General features: G+C 35.9%; 2 protein-coding genes across 4 annotated transcripts in view; one reads left to right on the top strand and one right to left on the bottom strand.

Annotated features, from left to right (window-relative positions):
• Nucleotides 1-1,242: 1,242 nt before the first annotated feature.
• On the bottom strand, nucleotides 1,243-9,011 carry commd7 (COMM domain containing 7). Its single transcript, XM_052106461.1, has 9 exons — nucleotides 8,864-9,011; nucleotides 6,658-6,711; nucleotides 6,182-6,284; nucleotides 3,746-3,802; nucleotides 3,611-3,648; nucleotides 3,393-3,483; nucleotides 3,250-3,299; nucleotides 1,742-1,790; nucleotides 1,243-1,624 (listed from the first exon to the last, which is right to left on the bottom strand). Exons 1-9 carry the CDS (start codon nucleotides 8,945-8,947, stop codon nucleotides 1,548-1,550), a joined length of 603 nt encoding a protein of 200 aa, XP_051962421.1. The 5' UTR covers nucleotides 8,948-9,011; the 3' UTR covers nucleotides 1,243-1,547.
• A 1,837-nt stretch (nucleotides 9,012-10,848) lies between these two features.
• The window catches only part of LOC127629293 (DNA (cytosine-5)-methyltransferase 3B-like), an 84,585-nt gene continuing 72,409 nt past the window's right edge, over nucleotides 10,849-23,024 (top strand). For all 3 annotated transcript variants that reach the window (XM_052106450.1, XM_052106451.1, XM_052106449.1), the window contains exons 1-2: nucleotides 10,849-11,047; nucleotides 15,107-15,197. In XM_052106450.1, the coding sequence (XP_051962410.1) occupies nucleotides 15,138-15,197 (60 nt within the window). In that variant the 5' untranslated portion in view covers nucleotides 10,849-11,047; nucleotides 15,107-15,137. The remainder of the gene's footprint in view (nucleotides 11,048-15,106; nucleotides 15,198-23,024) is intronic.

Below are 23,024 nucleotides of genomic sequence, written 5' to 3'. Positions count from 1 at the left end.
CACTCAAAGATCTGCAATTGATTAGTCCTCACCCCAACATCTTGCATGAACTGCACTCTGCGACTGACCTCACCCTCATGCTTGGCATGTCGCATTGTTCCCCCCTTCGGGGTGCCAGGAACATAAAAAGTTTATGACGATTTTATGGGGCGTTGGGGAAGGGTACGTGCAGTCTGATGCAGCCTGTCGCTTTGGCACACAACTGCCTGACCGCACCATCAGCAGTTTCTCATTGGCCTTTTCTCAAGTTCAGAGGTAACCGAGGCCTTCAAAGAAGTCCCCTAGTGTCGCTTCGTTCAACACAACGTCTCGTTACCTCCATCAGGGAACTAAGGTTACAACAGTAACCTAGACGATTTTCACTGAAAAATGACAACAATTTTGTTTGCCTTCAGAAGATGACGCAGGAGTCACATGGACTACTTTTATACTTTTGGGTCCTTTTGAAAGCTTTAAAAACTATTTACTGCCATTGTATTGAAAAGGAAGACTGAAATATTCATTAAAACATCTCCTTGTGTGTTCTGTATTAGAAAAAATTCATACAGGAATGATGGGGTGAGTAAATTATGACAGGAGGTTTTATTTGGGTGAGCTATAAAGTCATAATATAATATACAACATAATATACATTTTTAAGGCAGGGTCTTAAGAATCACACCAGAGTTTTTCATGTTGAACAGAGCATCGGACGCAGAGAACTATTCACAGCATATCCCTTCTTCACAATCTTTTTTAAATAAAGTGGGTGTATCAGATGAAACGTTCTACAAAGGCGTTACACCTCTGTGTTAATTTAGGGTATTATTAGGAAACGTAAAATGACAATGGAGGACTTAGGTTGCTTTTGGAAAATGTGTATTTAGAAAATCTTTTAGAAAGATGAGAAGATGATAAGAGAGATCCAATAAAAATAACGTAAAAATCTCTCTTTTAGTTTCCTTTATTAACTTTCATTAGTCATTAATGGTTCTTTTGGTTGCATGCATGACCAGCATGACCAGACCTCTCTGAAAAATAGAATGCAGTATGGAGAGATGAGGACAGATCAAGTTTGATGATTTATCTATACACCCTCTTAATGAGTTCCTTTAATATGAATTCCAGCTCAATTCAAAAACATACTCAATGAGATGTGAGGAAACATCAGTGTGGCTTATAAGAGAATATGAATATGTATGAATAAGGATGAACAAAGTACAATAAGCACACGTTAGCAGCACTAATAAACACCACAGCAGAGGAAATTCATCATTAGTTTATTCAGCAAAATGTGTTTTTCAGATAATCACTAGTGAAGAACATGCGGAATGTGCTCTTTGTGCCAAAACACACGCGCACACACACACACACACACACACACACACGGATGTAAATAATCATCTTGTGTGTATAATAATAATCAACTCTGCATGATCAATAAACCAGTTTCTTCTTGAAACATTTCATAAGGAGGCTCCACCCCTGCAGTAAAGGAACATCATTTTGTCTGTTCACTGGTTAGCACACAACTGTTAACTATAGACATGAACCTAGACATGAACCAGTTAACTGAAACAATCCATACTGGCTTTGGCCCGCTCCATCTCATGAAGGAAGTTATAGAACTGGGGTAAAGTCAGCTCTAAAGGGGGAGAGATACAAACAAATGTATTAAAATTATGAAGAGTCAAAATAGATGCCAAAAAAGCTAAATTAGGTAAGACTAAGTCTTTAGACAATGGATTTTAAGAGAGCTCACCCATGTACATATTTTCTGTTGTGTTTCCTTTTCTGACTACAAGTTTCAGCTGTGAGAGGAATGAAGAAAGTTAAATGAATGACAGGCCACCTTTACACCAGGCATTAACATGCATGTTCGGTGATCAGATCACAGTCGGAATGCACAACATTAAAAGCCAGGAGTAAACGCACCCAAAATGCAATGGATTCGGACCATATATTATGAGTGGCGTTTTATATTTTGTGTGCCTAATTGCAATCTGTTCTCTATCTGATTACAGTGGAGACACAATGAAATGCAAGATTTAAATGGAAAAGGACAGGTGAAAGTCATAATCAATTACTCTAATAATTATATGCCATTTAGCAAATTTCTTCCATGGTGACTAACAGTACACAAATGGCACTCTTTGTTATCTAGAGGTCAGTTTGCATGCTCCAACATATTGAGCTATGGTGTATGTGAGGACAAGGTGAAATGGAATCTGGGTCACAACATTTACTGTGTCCTATTATTTGAGGCTGAACTTACAAAATCTATGTTAGAAACTCTTTTATTGAATTAATTTGTAGAACCTGAAGTAATTGAATTTCAAACCTGTTGATTGTCTGTACTCACTTATAAGTGATGGCAAGCATACATGCTGCTTGAAATTAATTTACCCTTCACTAAGCCCAGCCTTAAAAGCGTTTCTGACCAATCCTGTCTTAGCACCTGTTGCTAAGCTTTTTTTTTCAATGAGCCTACAGGAGTAATTTGTGTTTGAGTAGTTTTAAGAGGGATTTTATTGAAATGATCCCAAGAAAAAATTATTACGTTGTTGCTGGGTCACTTGTTATAGTGAAACGAGGTACCTAGAGAGGATACACGTAGTGTTTTTTCTTTCTTTTTAAAAAAAAATTTAAATAAATATTGAGAAGAGCATACTATGGATTACAGTGTGTCATTCCTCATTCCCATATGAACATATAACATCAGGGAGGACATTTCCTCCAAGGTAAATGAAAGCTAACTGAACATTAATTCATTTACATATTGATTCAGGTTTTAGTAAAGGTGATAGTACATAAGGAGTTCACAGCATCAAAATTAGTGTGTTATGAGACATTATAATCAGTTCTTTTCACTTACACTAATGTTATGAGGTTTGTTCTCTATTTATGTGACTGTGATGATTGTTTGCCTTGATTCTGATTCACAGTCTCAACAGTTTTTAATCAAATTACTATGTAATTTATCAATGTCTCTAACTTCAGCTAAATATGCATTACAATGTCACTCTTCATTCCAGCCCATGTAATAATAATATCCATTCCGCTTATGAGAATATTTTGCCATAAACCGCGTAGTTTGCGGTAATCTCCCATTCATTCCAATGGGGAGTTCTGCAGAGCTTGTCAGAGCAAGCAACCGTAACCAAGGGGGGTGGAGCTTAGCGAAGGGTCAATTTCTAATCTCTTGTTCTGGTGCAGGTTTAAGTTTATTTTCAACATTGGCTTTGATTTTGAAGAAATTAAGAAGTTTACCTGTAGAAAAATGTTTCCAGTCTTTTGCAGCTCACTTGTACCCACAGTAACTGCAAAGAATTTGATATTTACATTATTCACACATTACTATTTACACTGTTAATAACATAGATATACAATGTAAAAATTTAGCCATTCCTTACCACCAAATTTCCACTCCATGTCAACAAGCTGGTTGACCATCAATGTCTGTCCCACTGCCAATCTGGACAAAACAGGGTAGTGGACACTCCACTGAAATAAATGGACATATAACATATGATATCAAAAAGTAGACAAACGGTATTTTACAGAAACACCCTCCCACCGAACATAAATCGCAAAGTTATCCATGATTTCTCAAAATAATGTTTAGATGTACCTGGTCAGAGAAATGACTGGCCTTGTCCTCATTTAACCCTGTAATTAAGAAAAAGAAAAAAGATAACATTGTCAAATATGGACTCATAAGCTATATTTTAATTTTCAAATTATGGGAGTGAAAAAAAAAATCTACCTAATGAAAGCAAGTCCACCTTCACCTGTTCAGCTGACAGGTTTCTTTTTAAAGCACCTGTGAGGGGAGGCATATATTAAAGGAACAGATCAGCCAAAAATGAAAATTCTCTCATCACTAAATACCCTCATGCCATACCAGATGTGTATGACATTCTATCTTTCTTATCTGCAGATCACAAAAAGATTAAAAAAAAATATTTGTTGACAAATATTTCAGCTCTGTAGGTCCTCACAATAAAAAGGCAAATAAAGGCAGCATTAAGGTAATCCATAATATTCCAGTGGTTTAATCCATGTCTTCAGAAGCGATATGATAAGTGTGGGAGAGAAACTGATCAATATTTAAGTCCTATTTTACTCTCAAGCTCCACTTTCACATTCTTTTTCTTTTGTTTTTGGCAATTCACATTCTTCGTGTATATTGCCACCTATTGGGCAGGGAGATAAATGTAAAGCAAAAAGGAATATTCATCTGTTTCTCACCAACAACAATCATATCGCTTCTGAAGATATATATTTAACCACTGGAATCAAATGGATTACATTATAGCTGCCTTTACATGCTTTTAAAACTTCAAAAGGCCTGATCACCATTCACTTGCATTGTATGGACCTACAGAGCCCTCTAAAATTCCTAATTTGTGGTCTGCAGAATAAAGTTATATACACATCTGGGATGACATAAGGTGAGCAAATGATAAAAGAATTGTCATTTTTTCTATATGCACATTATCTGACTTTTGCAATCTGCATTCTTTTCTGATGATTTTCTTTCTCTCGACGGGCCAACCTGCTATGGACATGTTGGATAAAGAATCACCACTGGCAATTGCATTTTTGTTTTTACTCGCCTGACATTTGACATGGTATGTAAGCAATGCAACTGAAAACTGAAATAGATATTAAGCAAACTGGGAAAGGGGTATCTTCACACATATGTAGTATTCATATATATGATTTGATAGATTAGATGCTTCAAGAGCCTATTTGTTCAATTCTTCCATTTTTACAGTGTTTGTTGAAGTTAATATATTTCATAATGTATGATTACCCCTTTAAATATTTACATATTTACAAATGTATTACACATTGTATTCTATGTTTGAGTAACACTTTACAGTGAGGTTAAATTTGTTAACATTACTTATGGATTAGGTATCATAAACTAACATTTTTTTCTGGATTGATTAATCTTGGTTAATGTTAGTTTATAAAAATGCAATTGTTCATTGTTCATGTTACTTCATAGTGCAGTAACTAACAAATAGAACCTTATTTTTTTTATGTATTAGTATACAGTATGTTGAAACACTAACCAAGAATAATAAATGCTTTAAATACATTGTTCACTGTTAGTTAATGTTAACTAATGTGGTTAACTGATGTTAATAAATGGAACTTAACTGCGAAGTGCTACCCATATTTGTTTATATGCATAATTTCTATAAGGCTAAATGGTACTATCTTTTTAAGAATACCGGCAGTTCAGCAAGTGTGTGTGCTTCGGTTGAATTAGAACTAATTATTATCTTTTTTTTTTAAACAACAACTGACTGTAATATCAGAAAGGATATTATAAGAGACATTATGCAAATGGATTGCATAGATCTCATCTTTCGGCACACATTACACGAAATGAGGCAAACCTAATATTTACTCGCATAACGTATTGACTTACGTGTACGAATATTTCTTGTACAAGTTCTCAAATTCAAATCTTCAAGCTCTCGAGTTTTGCAACACTTTTACCTTCCAAAATGTATCCAATAGACACATTACACAGGTCTGCAGCCATGCTGTCAAACTGAGAAATGTTGTGAAAACAGTCAGTTTAAAAGTTTAATCAAAACAAAGAGGACTTGACCTTGTTGAAAGCAATGTTAATGCAACTATATCACATCAAGACTCAACTAAAAAGATGGTGACAACGCGATCCACGACAACTCAGGATCCCCTGCATCCAAATGAACAAACAGGGGAGTTCATGGGACACAACAAGCAGTGAGAGGATTTCAGTGCTTAAGTTCTTGTGCCACCACACAACTCAATCACTGGTGAGTGAAAATGTAACATTTACCAGCCAGTGGCTAATAACAGTCACTTTTTAGCCACATAGCGCAAAATTTGTGTTGCATATGTGAGTGATTGACACACAATGTAGAGGGCAGCTAACATCAGGTCCAACACAAGGGCAATTTGCATTTGATAGAATATTCTAGAAGCACAATGCAGCAATTTGGGGTGAGAAATACACTGAAGGAGCACTTACTGTGATCAGGTTTGCAGTATTGTGATCAGTGTTTAGATTAGTGCAAGGCACAGGCTAAACATCTACATCTGATTTTTTCAGCAAGGCAAGGGAGGTGCGTTATTCATTAGACAAAATTCTGATAAAAGTAAATGCTCCATGCATTGAGGATCCTGAATGATTTACCCTGAGGTAGCAGGAGGACACTCTTCATCAGACCCCTCAAAGGCCCCACACTCATCCCATTCTCTCCAGCAAACTCTGTCAACTGGTCCAAGAACCGCTCCGACTTATGATCACACAAAAACAAATAACAGGGACATGTAACAGCATATGTTTCTAGTGTTCCCATACATTTTCACAAATTAATTTCCATGGCCTCTCTTTTGTGATTAGGATTTTTTAAAACGTTCATTTAATAAAGATTGCATTCAATATTTTAGAGCTCAACAATTATAAAATGTTCCATTTACTATGAAAATTCCGTGACTTTTCTAGACCTGGAAATTTTTCAAATTTGCTGATATTTCAAGGTTTTCATTGACATCATGATTGTTCATCACCACTTTACCACAGCTCTTTCTTCCCTATTATTTATTTAACACACCGTAATGGATGTATTTTTTAACAGGCATTCCAGAGATCTGGGAGTGTTGACTCACCTCACTGGGCTCTAGTAAGAACTGGTATAAAATCTCTGTCAGATCCACAAATTGCTGCAGAACAAAAAAAGAGTAAGATTGAGTGATTGACTTTGAATGCAGGTTGCATCTGTTTAATATCTTGGTGTCAAGGACCACAAAATGCAAAAAGATAGAAGACAAATAGAAGACAATTTCTTTTTTTTAATAAAAGTACATCAGTAGAATTCCTCTTAATTACAATTATGTATGTAATATATATATATATATATATATAAACACACACACACACACACACACACACACACACACACAGTTGAAGTCAGAAGTTTACATAAACTTGAAGTCATTATAACAAATTTTTTTAACCACTCCACAGATTTCATATTGGCAAACTATAGTTTTAGCAAGTGGTTCGGACATCTTCTTTGTGCAAGACACAAGTCATTTTTCCAAAAATTGTTTACAGACAGATTGTTTCTCCTTTAATTGACCATATCACAATTCCACTGGGTCAGAAGATTACATTCACTAAATGTTAAATGTGCTTTAAGGCAGCTTGGAAAATCACAGAAAATTATGTCAAGCCTTTAAACAATTAGCTTCTGATAGGCTAATTGGAGTAAATTGGAGGTGTATCTGTGGATGTATTTTAAGACCCTCCTTTTAGGGTTTGTTGACATTACATCATCATGGCAATGAAGCTGTAAAATTGTCTATAACTTCATACAGAATAGCGACTGTATCACACAAAAATTATGTAAACACACATATCTTGTGGCTACACTTTTGAAAAAGTGAATATTTGAATGTTTATGGATTGGCCCCTAATCATTTCCATAGTAAGTGACTCAATGTCAGCCAGATTTGTATTTATTTTTTTAAGAAAAGGAACAAATCCAAATTAATTATTGTGGTAAACAATATTATTCCACAAATTCTGTCAAATGATCTTAACCCTTGTGCGTCAATAAAAAATAATTACTCAGAGGTCCTTTGAGGACAAAAACGTACATGCCAAAAAACTACCATAATAATAAAGTCCTGATCATAACTACCAAATATTCATTCATTTTCAGGATTTTAACCCTTTACATGACAATTTGTTTACATAATGCTACACACACACACACACACACACACACACACACACACACACACACACACACACACATATTTCTCAATATACACATACAAACCACACTCTAACATCCACACCAACACACCCACACAATTTTAGCTTCATAATTTATTCAATTGGCCTGCAGTGCTCTATAATACAGCAAACAGAAAATAGGAAAAAAGCATGTATTTACTCCACAGGCTAAACATGCAAAAAAAATGGCGCCATCTGGTGGAAAATATAAAAAATAAAAGTTAAAAAAATTGAAAACAGGGCTCCAGAAGAAAAGGACAATATCATAGAATTCATGATTTTATGGTTTAATGGCACTGGGATCAAATATTGCAGTTTTAACGTGTTTCAGTGGGGGTTTTTGTCCAGAAGGTCCTGAGTGTAACTATTTTGTGTACGCCGTGTATTATAGATGTATTTAAGGAACTGAGGTTGAAATATCAAAATTCCCCCAAAGTACACACCTTTGGCAAAAATGTATGCCGTTGGAATTAATACAGCCAAAAAAACAAAAATGAAAAAGACAAAAATGTCTTTATTATACATCATGAAAGGCTTATATTATATCTGTTAAATCCACTGTCTTGACTGAAAACAGGGTGTCGTGACAAGCATATTTGACCTAAAACTATACGCAACTATCTATGCAGACTATTATTTCATCATAGATTTGTGGTCTGGATTAAATGCCCATGTCGGACTATTTTAGGTATCTATTGATCGGGATAAATATCAATCCAAAATATCAATCCAGAGAGCGATCGGTTTTTATGCTGTCCAATTTTGCATTTAGAAATGCAATAAAGATATAGGCCTATTCTATATTGGGACTGATCTTAGTTTGCAATGATCACTCTTACTTCAGAAACCCAGGTAAATTTGGCTAGCCAAGGCTAATGTTATGATCTTCTCACGCGATTACACATTAAACACACTGAGGCAGTTGTCTTTCAGCGGTTTCTGGAGGTGCGATGGTCAATTTTGCCAAACTACCTTTAATATGCAATGAAAATAAACACAAGCTTTTGATAACAAATATACCACAGTCGTTAGCAGCTCTTTCGCTACGGTGTTGGCATAATGAAGTCTTACCTGATCAGTGAACTTATTCAGATTCTGAAAGTCAGTGCTGACATTGTCGGGCAAAGTATCATTCGTGAAATGTAACTGCAACATTGTTTCTTTGAAGCTCCGCAGTTGATACGCTTCACTGAACTGTCACATCTGCTTCAACACTTCCGCTGTTAAACTAACGTGTCTCAGGATTCATCTCAGCCCTTTCGCCATTTGTGCGTCCCGTAAACTTGTGATAAAATAAAATAACCGTGATGATTTCTATCTGTGCAGTCATAATCTGGATTTGCTTCCTTGGTATTTTTCTTTGTAAATGTGGTTGAATTGAAATGTCTTTTTTTCTTTCTATTAATAGTGTTCTGATATGAGAATAAAGTTCTTATTTTTTTCTACTCTACTACGTACATACATTTCCATATTAATATGAAATGTATATTAATATGGAGTGGTGGTGGTGGCGGCGGCGGCGTAGTGGCTAAAGCACAGGGCTGTTAATCAGAGGGTCCCTGGTTCGAATCCTATGGCCACCACCATTGTGCCCGTGAGCAAGGCACTTAACTCCAGGTTGTTCCGGGATAATTGCACTGTAAGTCGCTTTGGATAAAAGCGTCTGCCAAATGCATGAATGTAAATGAAATGTAAACACCAAAACATTTACCACCTCTTATCACTTACACATCCAGATGAATCCATAGGCTACATACAGTATTATAATATGAAATATTACAGCATACTAAGTTTATACAAACTGGAGGTTGACAATATATCGGTTTTACCGATTAATTGGTGCCGATTAGTTGTTTTTTTTAAACTAGCAGTTAACTGTAAAATGAATGGCAATATTTGCCAATGGATTTTTCTTTCTTTTGTAGGCCTATTATTATTATTCCTCTTTTTTATTCCTCATCAATAAACTTAATCTGCCGATATACAAAACTCTTCATCTGGTGAATATACACGCTATAATATGCTTCATTTTTTTAAAACATACATTGTAACAGAGCCAAGTCTACTTCACTCCAAAATAAAATTCCCCAGTGTTTTGGGCTTGTTTATTGTTAAAAGTCAGACACAAAATGTAAAATTTTCTGATTATTTTGGGGATTTTGGTTGTACAATAAACTGCTTTTCGGATTTTGTACATTTTAGATTTTTGTAGCCCCTCATTGTGACGAGGAGGAGTGCTTGATTAGCCCTCCTCCTCTTCACAATCATGCAATAAATCAAATAAATATAACTATCAGCCGTGACTCCAGCCAGGTCTGCTAAGCAACCAATTTGGCCCGGTTGCTAGGGAGGGTAGTGTCACATGGGGTAACCTTCACTCTTGGTGGAGTGCGTGGTGAGTTGTGCGTGGATGCGGAGAATAGGTCTGCACGGTAACACGCTCAACAAGCCACGTGATAAGATGCGCGGATTGACGGTCTCAGACCCAGAGGCAACTGAGATTCGTCCTCCACCACCCGGATTGAGGCGAGTCACTACGCCACCAGAGGATTTAGAGCACATTGGAAATTGGGCATTCCAATTTGGGGAGAAAAAATCTAATATTTTCTTTATATATATATATATATATATATATATATATATATATATATATATATATATATATATATATATATATATATATATATTTTTTTATTATTATTTTTTTATTTAGATAAATAAATAAGACTATCGGCCAGTTAATCAGGTATTGACCTTTTCCACCACCTCAGTTAGCATTTGGGAAAATCCACTAGCCTATTGGTCGACCTCAACAACATATTAACTACACTATAAAATAATTTCAGTTACATTAAATTTGTCAAATTCTGACCAGCTTCAAGAATCAAAGATTTCATTTATTTGGAAAAACATACACATTTTATTAGAACAAAACTGAACCTCCAAAACCACGTGCTTGACATACACGTCTGATCCCGAGAAAGGGTTAAACTGTTGGAGGTAAAAGTAGCTTGTATTCAGTGGGAGTGAGATTCGAGACCCGGGAAAAGTCACGCCTGAGTACTGAGGCGAAAGACCCAACGGTCCCTGTGAACGAGACACTATTTACATATTCGCCCTAAGGGTTTAAAGGCGTGTTTACCAGCAAAGATTAGTGACATTCTGAGACACTTTGGTAGTGGACTACTCTTACGGCACCATCTATCTCAGCTCTCAAGCTTTTTGAAATAACACTTCTTGCTTCTCCAGCGACAGGTAAGTTTCATTCTACGTCTGCATGGAGCTCTTTGATGCGCGTTCTCGGGGAGAGATCAAGTGCAGCATGACCGCACATGTCTGAAAGCATAGACTACCTGCTCAAACTTAGATTTGATTTTAGTCTAAGTCATAGAATATATACAGTATAACTACAATTGATATAATTTCCTTTAGTTAAACAATGGAATGATGTGTAATTATCGAGCGTGCATGGCTGAGGCGTGTTGAAAGCTGCTCTTAGTTGATTATGTAAGTGGCGCGAGGAGTTAGGTACAGTAGATTTTGAGATTACATTCCCATTTTCTTGTAATTGCTATTTTGCAAGATTGTTTTTTACTGTTGTGTGCACATTATAGAGAGACTTTACTTGTTGATTATCTCTATAAAATAATTTTTGTTCCCTCATAGACTAGATTTCGACGTTCTCGTGCACATCCAGATGTTCGGTTTCAGATGTTGCGTGCAAAAAGTGATCTGTGGGTCTGCCGATTTCAGTTTTTGTTGGTTTGTTTCCAGTTTAAATTAATTGTAATTGGTTAAAGTTTAGAGTATTTTGGATAATAAAAATCAGGTGAAAATGAGCCTTTAAGAATATACATTTAAAGCAAAATTTTGTGTGTGTGTGTGTGTGTGTGTGTGTGTGTGTACTTGCACGCACTTGACTTGCAAGCACAATGCCATTTAGCTATTGTGTGTAGGATGCACCTGGATGCTTGCCTGCATGTGTCCTGTCTGCATATTGTGGCTTGATGAAGTTGTTTAAGTCAACTTTTCTTAACTTTCCCTATTCAGATAATATAGACTATTGTACAGTTGCATTAAACAGTCAATTCCCATCCTCTAATCTGATTGGACAAGCAGTGTTCCAAGAGTGCTGATATTAACAGCTGTGGGACGCTTCACTGTTTGTATTACTACTGTGTCCTAGTGCCTATTACAGAACCACAGTCTTAGTACTGATATTCAGTACAACAACACTATTGCTTGTGTGATATTGCTTAAATTAACTTAATTTCATAATACAGTATTGATATATAACATTGATTTACTTTTGGAATCAAAATATTAGTAACACTTTACTAAAAAGTTTTTTTTGTTAACATTAATTAACTACATTAGTTAACATTAGCCAACAATGAACAATACTTTTGCAGCATTTATTAATCTTGGTTTATGTGAATATCAACATATACTAATACATTTTTTAAATTAAATTGTATAAATTAACATTAGTTGATGCATTATGAACTATCAGTATAAAAAAAGAGCATTAACACATCTATAAATGCTGTCAAACTATAATGTTTACTGTTAGTTAATGATATATATAATATAGTTACAAATATTAAAGAATTGAACCATGAAAATGTGTCACCAAAATATTTGGAATTTATTGTTTGTTTATTCTTAGCAAACAAACCAAAGAGAAATATAAATGAAAGGCTTAGGTTTTAATCAGTGTGAGTGTTCTTTTCAAACCATCTTTTAAAAGTGGATTTGAGTGATACAGACAACAAAGTGATGAGAATATCTAATGACTTTTAATGACACAGAAAAACATTTGCCTCCCTCAAGGTATACCATGAACAACAGCTGTGATCTGAAAGAATGCATGACTCTGTTGTGTCTGTTGTGTTGACAGGCCAATTGTTTCTACCTTGTGGAGGTTTGGGCTACAAAAGAAAATTAACATATTAATACATATAATTACATTAAATGACGCTTTTAAAGTAATACTTTACCCCCAAATATTTTGTCCCTTCTATAGTGCTTTTTGTCCTTTTTGGAGCTTGACAGCCCTTGGTTGCTAAATTGTATGCATTGGTTTTATGGAAAAGAGCATTCTGAACATTCTTTAAAATATCCAGCTTAAGTAATTCCACGAAAGATAGAAAGTGTACATTTCTTTTTTGTCAAGTAAGTTCTATTGGAAGACAATTAAAAAAAAAAGATGAATTTACAATCTTACAGATGTCTCTTTACCGATAATACACAAATAATAATAATAATTATAAAAAATAAAAAATATAAACAAACCATCCCATACCCGACCTGTTTACATTGACCTGAAAAGGTATGATGAAGGAATGTTAAAATGTTATATTAACAAAATGATCCATTAATCCACATGGTTTCCATCAAGATAACAGCTGAAAGGGTGTCAGATTTTATCAAACTGCTCATATTTTCCCTTCAAACAGTATATAAGAAAGTGTACTTTTCTGTCTTAGAAGTATAGTATAGTCTACTATTGTCTACTGTAGAAAGATCTAATCCTTTAAATAATGTAGTGGCTTTGATGATCTTATTAATTTGATACATAACCTCAGCCACATTTTTTTTTTGACTGACATGATCTTGTAATGGCTTAACCTCGACAATCATAACATGAAACATTCCTTAAAGTGAAAACCAATGCACTGAAAGTCAGAAACTGGAAGTAAGATTCGATCACAACTGTAACACAGGGTGGATCCAGATAAATCCTGGTACAATTAGGTCAGAAAAATCTGATGTGGTCTTTGATAATGTAATGATGTTGTAAAATGGCAGGCAAAACTGCAAAAAATATATAGATTTGCCCCTTGAAGGTCTCTGCGTTGTTCTGTCTTTTCTGACCACAGAAGTAAAGCAATTATTGTTAACAATTTGCACTTTACAAATTCATCCCGTTATTAACTTTATCTGACTCCAATTTGATATTAATCTGACACCAATTTTAAATTGACCTCAAATTTAGATTAAAGCTCTAAATTCTTTCTGATTATTCTTTTATTTTAATCATTTAAGTTATTGATTACTCTGAATCCTCTTCTATTCATTTACCTTTTGATCAGTTAATGAGATTCAAACTGATAATCTTTAAGTGGCTTCCTCCTACATTAAAGCTTCAGTTATGATAGAAATGATTCTTAAAATGGGATTCTCCTGCTCGGTTCCTCCAGAGCGGTTTCTCCTATTTTAAAGACCCAGTATTGATATAAATGATTTCAGAGGAATACAGAATGAATCAAAAAGTAACAATTTATTTGCCAGGTAGGATTTAAAACACAAGTTAAAGAAACAAGTCAAAGAACATACCTGGCAGTTGAGAAAAGTACATGTAATTGCAAAGCATGGGAAATCTGAATGCAGATTCCAATTATTACAGTTACACACATTGAGGTGTGGGATCATCTGACTACAGAGAACCTTGAGCTCTGGGCCAGCTTTCCTTAAATATCCAGAGAGAATACACATTGTGTACCAAATGGTATTATCCTTTGATCAATGAGAATTTGGGGGTAAATGGGTTCTTGGCCTCTGGTGTTAAACCTTCAAGGAGGGGGGATAGACCCCCGGAATTATTCAATATTTGGCAAAGACCTTATAACTTTGTTGTCATTAAGTTTTACAAACCTGAGGACAAAACCCTATACCAGTCACACGGAGAACTCTTAAATGATATCAAACATGCCACGGTACATTATTCAAACTGATAATCTAACATTATTCTAATGATAATCTAACATTATTTGTTTTCATGGTTTTTCTTTGTTATGTTTTCACATATATATCTTGTGTGTCTGTGTTGTGCCTTGTGGGGGAAAACCAGGGGGAGAGAGAACAGCTGTATGTGGGGGCAGGATGTGGATGGCAGGATGTCTCAGGTTGACAATATTTGTTAAACTGGGTCTTTCACACAGTGATGCCTTTTTGTTTTCTCAGGAGTAGGTCTATTTTGTGAGAGAGTTTGAGTGTTATTTTTCCCGGAAGTCTTGTTGTTCCATGTGGGCATGTGCTGGGTTGGCACCTAGCCTTACAATGTCAGAGAAATGTATTCATTATTTGATTGATCTTAGTCTTTATTTGTCCAAGGAAATCACTTGCTGTATTTTGTAGTTCCCAAAGGTCAAATACAACAGGGATCCATTAATCAGAGGAACATACATTTTTAAGCACATGTACAGTATGTTGTTGTTGTTGTTTTTTATTTAACCCATATCTGGTTCATATATCTTGATTTGATATCTCTAACCTTGTTTGTCCTTTTGTTCCATTTTTTTTTTTTGACAGAATAGAGAAGAAAAAGACGACTGAAACAGTGATGCCATCCAACAAGTACTCCTCCGCTATCATGGAGGAAAGTGACAAGATGACTGCCACGGTAAGACTGAGAAACAGAGCTGAGATAACATTATATTTGCTATGCTTCCTTAAAGGGATACTTAAAGGAATAGTTCACCCAGAGATGGAAACTTTCTCATTATTTACGCACCCATATGCCATTCCAGATGTGTATGACTTTCTTTTATTCTACAAAACACAAACATGTTTTTAGAAGAATATCTCAGCTCTGCAGGTCCATACAATGCATGTGAATGCAAGTTAAGTGATCTAATAGTTTTTGTGTGAGTACAGATCAAAATATACAGTAACGGCTTTTTCACTATAAATCTTGACAGCTGTCTCCTTGGCGATCATAATATAAAGCTTGATTACACTTCCTTGCGCCATCTAGCGCACTGCACATGTGTCTAGCACTAGGAAGTGGTGTTGTCAAAAATACCGGTACCCCGGTACCAAGTCAGTACTCAAACAAAATATTATTTACGATACCAGAATTTCTGAAGGTACCGGGGTACCGAGTACGGGTCTACCCCGGTATCCATGCAGAGGCGGGAACGTTCGAACGCTCACAACAAGCAAAAGATTGCGGCAAGCAAAGCTGCTGCGGAGCCTCAACTGAATCTTGTCAAAATGAAAAGTGGAAAAAGCCAGGTAATTTGAGGCTGATGAAAAGGGAAACATCACAGATCAGCAAAAACCTATTTGTAAACGCAGCTTTCACAATTTTCTGACGAAAGGAAACACATCAAACTTAACAAAGCACATGAAAGACAGACACCCGGATTTATTCAAGCAAATAAAGCAGGTGAGTTTAAACTTTCACAGTTTATATTATGTAGATCCCAAAGTATTAGGGAATGATTAAAAAAAAGTACATTCAGAAGCATGTACCGTTGTGGAATGAGTGGAGGCGGAGCTCTTTAAAGGAAACATCCTGGCATTAAATCTTAAATGCAGTCAAATTTAATGCGTTATAGCTTTATTAAAGTTCAAATAATACAGAAGCAGATCATGTTAATAACTATAAACTCAGAAACTGGCATTTCTCTGTGTGGTCGGTGCCTCTTCTTTAAGTTGCGTGAATGTCCAGATCTAAGGGGGAGAGATTGAAACTGCACCCGGCTGAGAGAGACTCTGCCTTGGGGAGCTCATCCCTCGCGCACGCACGCTTAATGCAGCTAGATTAGAATGCGACTGCTCGCGACTTATTTAATCATAATATCTATATATATGTCACTATGCATTTCTTATCATGAAGAAAATTGGCAATATGCAGCTTTATTAATAAGAGAGCACTTTGCACATTAGTTTGGAAATGTTTTTTTATTCATTCTATTGTATGCTTGTTTATTTAGGTTTTGTTTTTTTAGTACTTGGTAAAAACTTAAATTAAAAGTTGCAAAAGTGTTCTTATATAAGTGTTCAAAAATATTTCAAGCATCCATTGTTCAGTTTTGTTATAATTAAAAAATAATATATTTAAATTAAAGTGTTGCTCAATGGCATATTTTTGTTCTTAGTTCTGCTGCTAATGTTTTATTAACTTTGTTATTAAAAGAGTGTTGTTTAGTAACCTGTTTTTGTGTTTTACTTTGGTACCGAAAATGGTATCGAGTACCGTGAAATTTCAATGGTATTGGTACCGACTACTGAAATTTTGGTACCGTGACAGTACCACTACTAGGACATGCAATTGAGCTTGAAATCACGATCGTGTCTAGAGACCCCTGTTCCCTCTAAGGCAGCTGTGCCCGTTGGCGGGTGCACTCTTCTGATATTACACCCACACAGATGGCAAAAACATCTGCCCACTGCAAGCAGACTCAGATTTGTTTTGGAAAACTTAGAGATTCCTTATATTAGAGCTAAATGCATGCTAAGTGTTTCAACTGGAGTCCAAGTGAACGTTCAGTTTTTTCAGTATGGAGCTGAAACTTTGAGTGAAATCTTTTCTGTAAACAAGGTTAAGTCATGAAACAACACATACAAATAACTGCATTTACAGTGATTTACCATATGCAGCTGCGTGGCCGAACAGTTAAATGTGCTTCATGGTCTATGTCCCACGAGTGTATAACATAAACAGTCGCTTAAGTCTTATGTGAATGCAAACAGGTGCAACAAGAAATCAGGTATGTGTCAACATTTCTGATCTGTGCATAAGATGTTGCAGTGTAAAGCACAAAGTATACTTCAATTTTGATGCGAATGCTCAGCGTCTGTGTAAAGTCGAATGCGAGCCTGTCAAAGTATACTTAATTTGATGGTGCATGCTTACACAGGCAGTTGGTGAGTGCACGCTATGACTGTCGAGACACTGGACTTTTTCTCTTCAGGAGTTTATAACCATTAAGGTGTCTTTATATTCCTTCAGACTCGAGTTACACAAATGCAGGTATCTCCAGATCTCCTCACACACACACTCTTGACGTGCATATACTGTTGTTGTTTTTACATTTGGCTGAGTCTCGTTTGGAAGGTTGCGTCCTCTGGAGGTCGCATTTGTCGGCCACATACGTCATTTAGGCTGTCTCGTTTCAGAAAAGCGAGTAGAATACTTCAAATGCAGCCTTCGAATGAGACCTTCTTTCATGGGACCATTTAAATAATGGAGTGTATTCACTAGCATAATAGACTATCCATTTTTATTGTGGTACTGAAATTTCAAATATCAAGAATTGTGAAATTTAACTGGTATTTGTACCAACAATAATGTTGGCATATATATATATATATATATATATATATATATATATATATATATATATATATATATATATATATATATATATTAGGGCTGTCAAACAATTAAAATATTTAATCGTGATTAATCACATAACTGTTTTGTAGTTAATCATAATTAATCGCAATATCTTTATAAACATGAGTTAACAAAATATGCTTCACCCCACCAACAGAGTTGAACAACAGAAAATGAACACACAACTCAAATTATGTACAATATGTAGTAGTTGTAAGTGTATTATGACAGGAAATATTTGCTTATTTTTATGGAGTTTTGACAGACATGCAAAAAAGTCTGCATTGTCATTTACAATTGACAACTCTGTGCAAAATACCTGTTGGGATTAAATGGATTAATGAAAGTGTAGATTACCTGCAGGGTTCCAGCAATGTCTCCAACGTCTGCTTTGGATAGTGCACTATCAAACAGAGACACTGTGACAGAACCTTGGCGACAGCAGCAGGGATTTCATTAGCCGGTAATCAGTACCACCGCTCCCTATAGGCATATTACGTAGTCTGCGTAGGGTACCATCTCCTTACAGGGGCACCAGAAACTCCATGGGCTGCTCTTACTCGCACATTATTTTGTTATTCAAGGACCAAAGAAGCAGTTGTGGAGCCTCGCACTGCAAGGCTGGTTTTCAAATGGCAGCTGTCTTGCCGCAGCAATCATGATACAAAGTTCCCGGTATGTTCTACTACTGTGCTACATTGATCAAATGCTTGGCGCAGGTATCAGCATAATGTCTCCTACCATCTGTTTTCCCGATGGCCAATGCATGTGACATTAGTGGCGTTTGTGCGAATTGACTCGCTTCTCTCGAACTGCAGGTTATTCAAAGGTTCATATTACGTATTAAAGGTGTTAAAAAAAATTGTGCCGTTAAACTAATTTTGCATTAACGTGTTAATAACTTGTTAACTTCGACAGCACTCCTCAGGTGGCAGAAGATTCTGCCCAATAGAAATAGAATTTTCTCAGCAACAACAAAAATTAGAGGGAACATTGCTAGAGACTGCAATGGCAAGATGTACAGTGAAAAAGGAATTATATTTTAGTCTGTTCACACCCAGAACCAGTTGGATAATTTCAGAACACTTAAATCACTGGAGTCTTATAGATTACTTTTATGCTGCCGTCATGTGCTTTTTGAAGTTTCAAAGTTTTGGTCATCATTCCCTTGCATTATATGGACTTACAGAGCTGAGATATTATTTTAAAAATCTACATTTGTGTTCTGCAGTCATACACTTCTGGGAAAGTCATACACTTCTGGGATGACATGAGTGTGTGTAAACCCATTTTTTGGGTGAATTGTTCCTTCCTTTTCCTTCCATTTCCTTCCTGTCATTACTGAATCACACTCATTACAAACCTGTATGTTTTTCTTTCTTCCATGAAACACAACAGAAAGATATTAGTCAGAATTAAATATCTTTCATTGAATGGTGACTGAGACTAACATCATTGGTGTTTATTCAACATGAGTGTGAATAAATAATATGACAGACCAGAACAATGTGGTCACAGAAAATGCTGTTCTGAAGGAATAAGTGGTTTATTTGGCAATCTAATAAAACAGAAACAATAGCTACTGTGACACACTGGTCCAATTATATATATCTGTAATTTGAATTATATTAGCCTTACTTTTACTTTCAGAAAATCTCATCCGGATCATATACCTCTCTCCTACACAAATAAACAGAGGTGTAAAATGGTGTGGGTTTCTCACACATCACGTTTTTTTTGGGTGTTTGCAGTTCAAAATGAGGCCAAAGGTGCAGGGAAATTTAGGGAATTATTGAAACAGTGAAAGTAAAAAAAGTAGAGTGCTTGTGATAGAGAGAGTGAAAATGGCATGTCTGGTTCAATTTGTGAAAGAGCTGCTCTAATAGATTTGTGAATACGGTACTCGTTCCCTGATTCAACTCTGTCCCTGATTTTTAATTTTCATACGCACCTTTTTATTTTTATAAGATTTTTTATACCCTTTGTGACTGTAAATGAGGCAAGGCTCCTTCAGTCCATAGACTGCAGAGTGAAAGAGCAAGAGATAATGAGAGAGAGAGAGAAAAAGAAGAGAGAGAGAGCAGGCTCTTTGAGCACTACTCCTGACCAGCTGCTTGGCTAGGGAGGAGAGAAGCACATACTGGCTAGAGGTCGACCGATGTGGGTTTTTTCAGGCCGATGCCGATCTTTTGAAATCCGGGTCGGCTGATGGCCGATTAATGCTGCCGATTTATTTTGGCCGATATTTGGCCGATATGTGCTTGTTTTTAACCTCTTATTTGAACCTTTTATTTGAAAGATAAAATGTAACACAAATAATTACTTAAGATAGACAAAATTTCTCAACAAATACATTTATTGAACACTTGACCAATCTGCACTTGTACACTTAAATAAAAAATGTATAATGTAAAAACATGTTGTATAAATAATGTATAACAAATATATTAAATAAACAAAGCAGGTGTTACGAACTGCTCCGAGACACGAAGGTTGAGATCCAAATGCAGCTTTAATTAAGGGGTAATCCAGACACGTAATCCAATATTCAGAGCATCCAAGAGAAGCACAGGAATAACTAGGGATGTGTATCGTTAAGGTTTTAATGGTATTACTATCTTACTGATACTGCTTATCGATCCGGTACTTTAACGGTATTCTTAACGGTTCTTTTTGTTATATATATATATATATATATATATATATATATATATATATATATATATATATATATATTACACAAAGATATATAGGCACAGTGATTTAATTTCAGGAAGGTCTACTAACATTACTGTTCAGGTGTGGTCTAAAAGAAATCTAATAAAGTAATCAATTGTAAAATAACACTGCATAGTTTATCATAGATAGATTAATGCTCATTAATGCAGAAGTTATTCATTCAAGAGCTGTAAGTGATTTTCTCTTTGCCTTTTGTTGTTTGATTCGCAGTAATGGCTCAATCGTCAGCATGTATATTAGACCGCTTCCCCTTAAGAGTTCAGATCCGCTTCCCCTGAAGAGTTCAGATCTAATAGGCTTCTGATGCAGCATATTTTCTCCCAACTATTTCCATAACTACGTCCATTTAAGAAATAAACTGCGTTTAAGTGAATCACCAAGCCGGTCGTTTTGACATATTTTTGTGTATAGTTGATTGTTTAGACGCGCACATGAAACCCAAAGTAGCCTATATTTGCTTGTCCCGTTGCTGTCTGTTTCGGAGCGCACACCGACTTGGGAACGGTATCTCTTGCGCTCATTTTATTATTAAAGGCGTCCCGCAATTTAGCAACAGTAGCTAGACTGCATTTTACAACAATCACCGATCGTGCTGATTCTGACGTTAAGTTTGAGTTTTAGGGAGAAATGTCAGTGCACCGCTGTGAAGGGAAGGAAGTTGTGCTAGACAGAATGCAGCTTATGTATAAATATTCTTTTTATAATCTTTGGAAGGCGAAATCTATAATAAAATCAGACTAATATCACAGGTCTAAAGTGTAAACAGGCTACGTTTGAATGTTTCGTTCTGTCCTCCGTCGTCACTCATTAAGCAGGGCTCGTGTTGTGCTCGCTGTGGCACCGCTTGAGCGAGATCTCTCTCTCTCTCTCTCTCTCTCTCTCTCTCTCTGACTGCGAATAGCTAAATTGCATCACAGACAAATGGTTTCATATTATTATACATAGAAATGGCTGGCGAGATAAAATATCTTTCTCTTTATAGCAATAATAAATGTATTTTCTTAATTTCTCCAGTACCGACAGCAGAACCGATAACGTCCGAGCTTACCAAAGCCAGTCCTTCACTAGCCTATAGTGCATTGGTATCTTTTTTAGTACTTATTTCTCTGCATTGAGTGACAACCCTCTCAAATATAAGACACACAAACAGAACAAATAAAAGTCTCAGATTCACTGTCTGTAATTGCAAAATTCTTGCTTACTTATTGTGACATGATAGCCACCCTTGAAGTTGAAGTTGATAATGCAACTTCAACTACGCTATCAATATCCAAAGTAGCCGAACGTCATGTCGCATTTTTTCTTGAAGCTGGCAGTAACATATCAAAAGTTTTTAATTAAATATAAAGGAGTTATACAAATTTAATCCTTACTGTTTTCTCCAAGGAACTTAGCTCCTTCCTTAGGCACTGGATGAGGTCTGCTCACTCTGCTGGAAAATGAGTCTAGGGGCAGCGTGCGTCGAACACGTGTTCCACAACAACACTATGCTGCCCAAAGATGCACCTGCCTAATAATCGGCTGGATATACTTGGATATTGGCCGATGCCGATTATGTTTAAAAATGCAAAAAATCGGTAATTAATCAATTAATTAATTGGTCGACCTCTAATACTGGCCATTCAAATACATGCCATGTAATTTTCCCTACCAGCTAATTTTTATTATGCTTGTACGAGAACTAAATTAAACTCAATTAATTACAACAAATTAGTACAATTCCAGCAAGCCAGTGTTCACTCACCCTCTCTCTTGTCTTTCTTTCTTCTGAGGTACACAAAAGGAGTTGCTAGGCAGAATGTTAACCTCAGTCATCATTCAATTTCATTGCATCTTTCTTCCATACAATGAAATTGAAAGAGTGATCACACTGTGAATTTGGCAACAGGAGGTTGACTTTTCTGCTGCTTAAATCGGCCTGTGCTGACCAAAATGTGAACCACTGCACTCAGTGGCCAAAGCTGGAATTATTGTTAAATGTATGTGCACCTTTGTGATCCAATTTCCAGGTGAATTGTCCACAGTGTGGCACCAAAAGGGAGTTGTATATTTAGTTGTAAATAATGTAATACAGTCAACAGAACTGCATACTTTATTAACTCTACCCACAACCACAACCCAAAGCCTAACTGTCAGTGGAGTAAAAGTGTAATTTTAGAGCGAAACTTCAGGCTCCTTATCACGCTTACCATTATATATGTGAACACACATATTCTGTCAATAGAACTTAACTTGTATTGTACCTGTATCATTCCGTTTGCCTTAGTTCAGTGTATTCCATATGTTCACATACTCTAAATCTAGCATTTTCTTGGGGATTGTCAAGTGGATGAATGTGTGTTAACAGTTTTTGTGTTTTTTCCT

This window comes from Xyrauchen texanus, chromosome 35, assembly GCF_025860055.1.
Source record: "Xyrauchen texanus isolate HMW12.3.18 chromosome 35, RBS_HiC_50CHRs, whole genome shotgun sequence".
NCBI classification, from domain to species: Eukaryota; Metazoa; Chordata; class Actinopteri; order Cypriniformes; family Catostomidae; genus Xyrauchen; species Xyrauchen texanus.
Note: the sequence above shows the minus strand (reverse complement) of the source record. Positions and strands in the feature narration are given on the sequence as shown.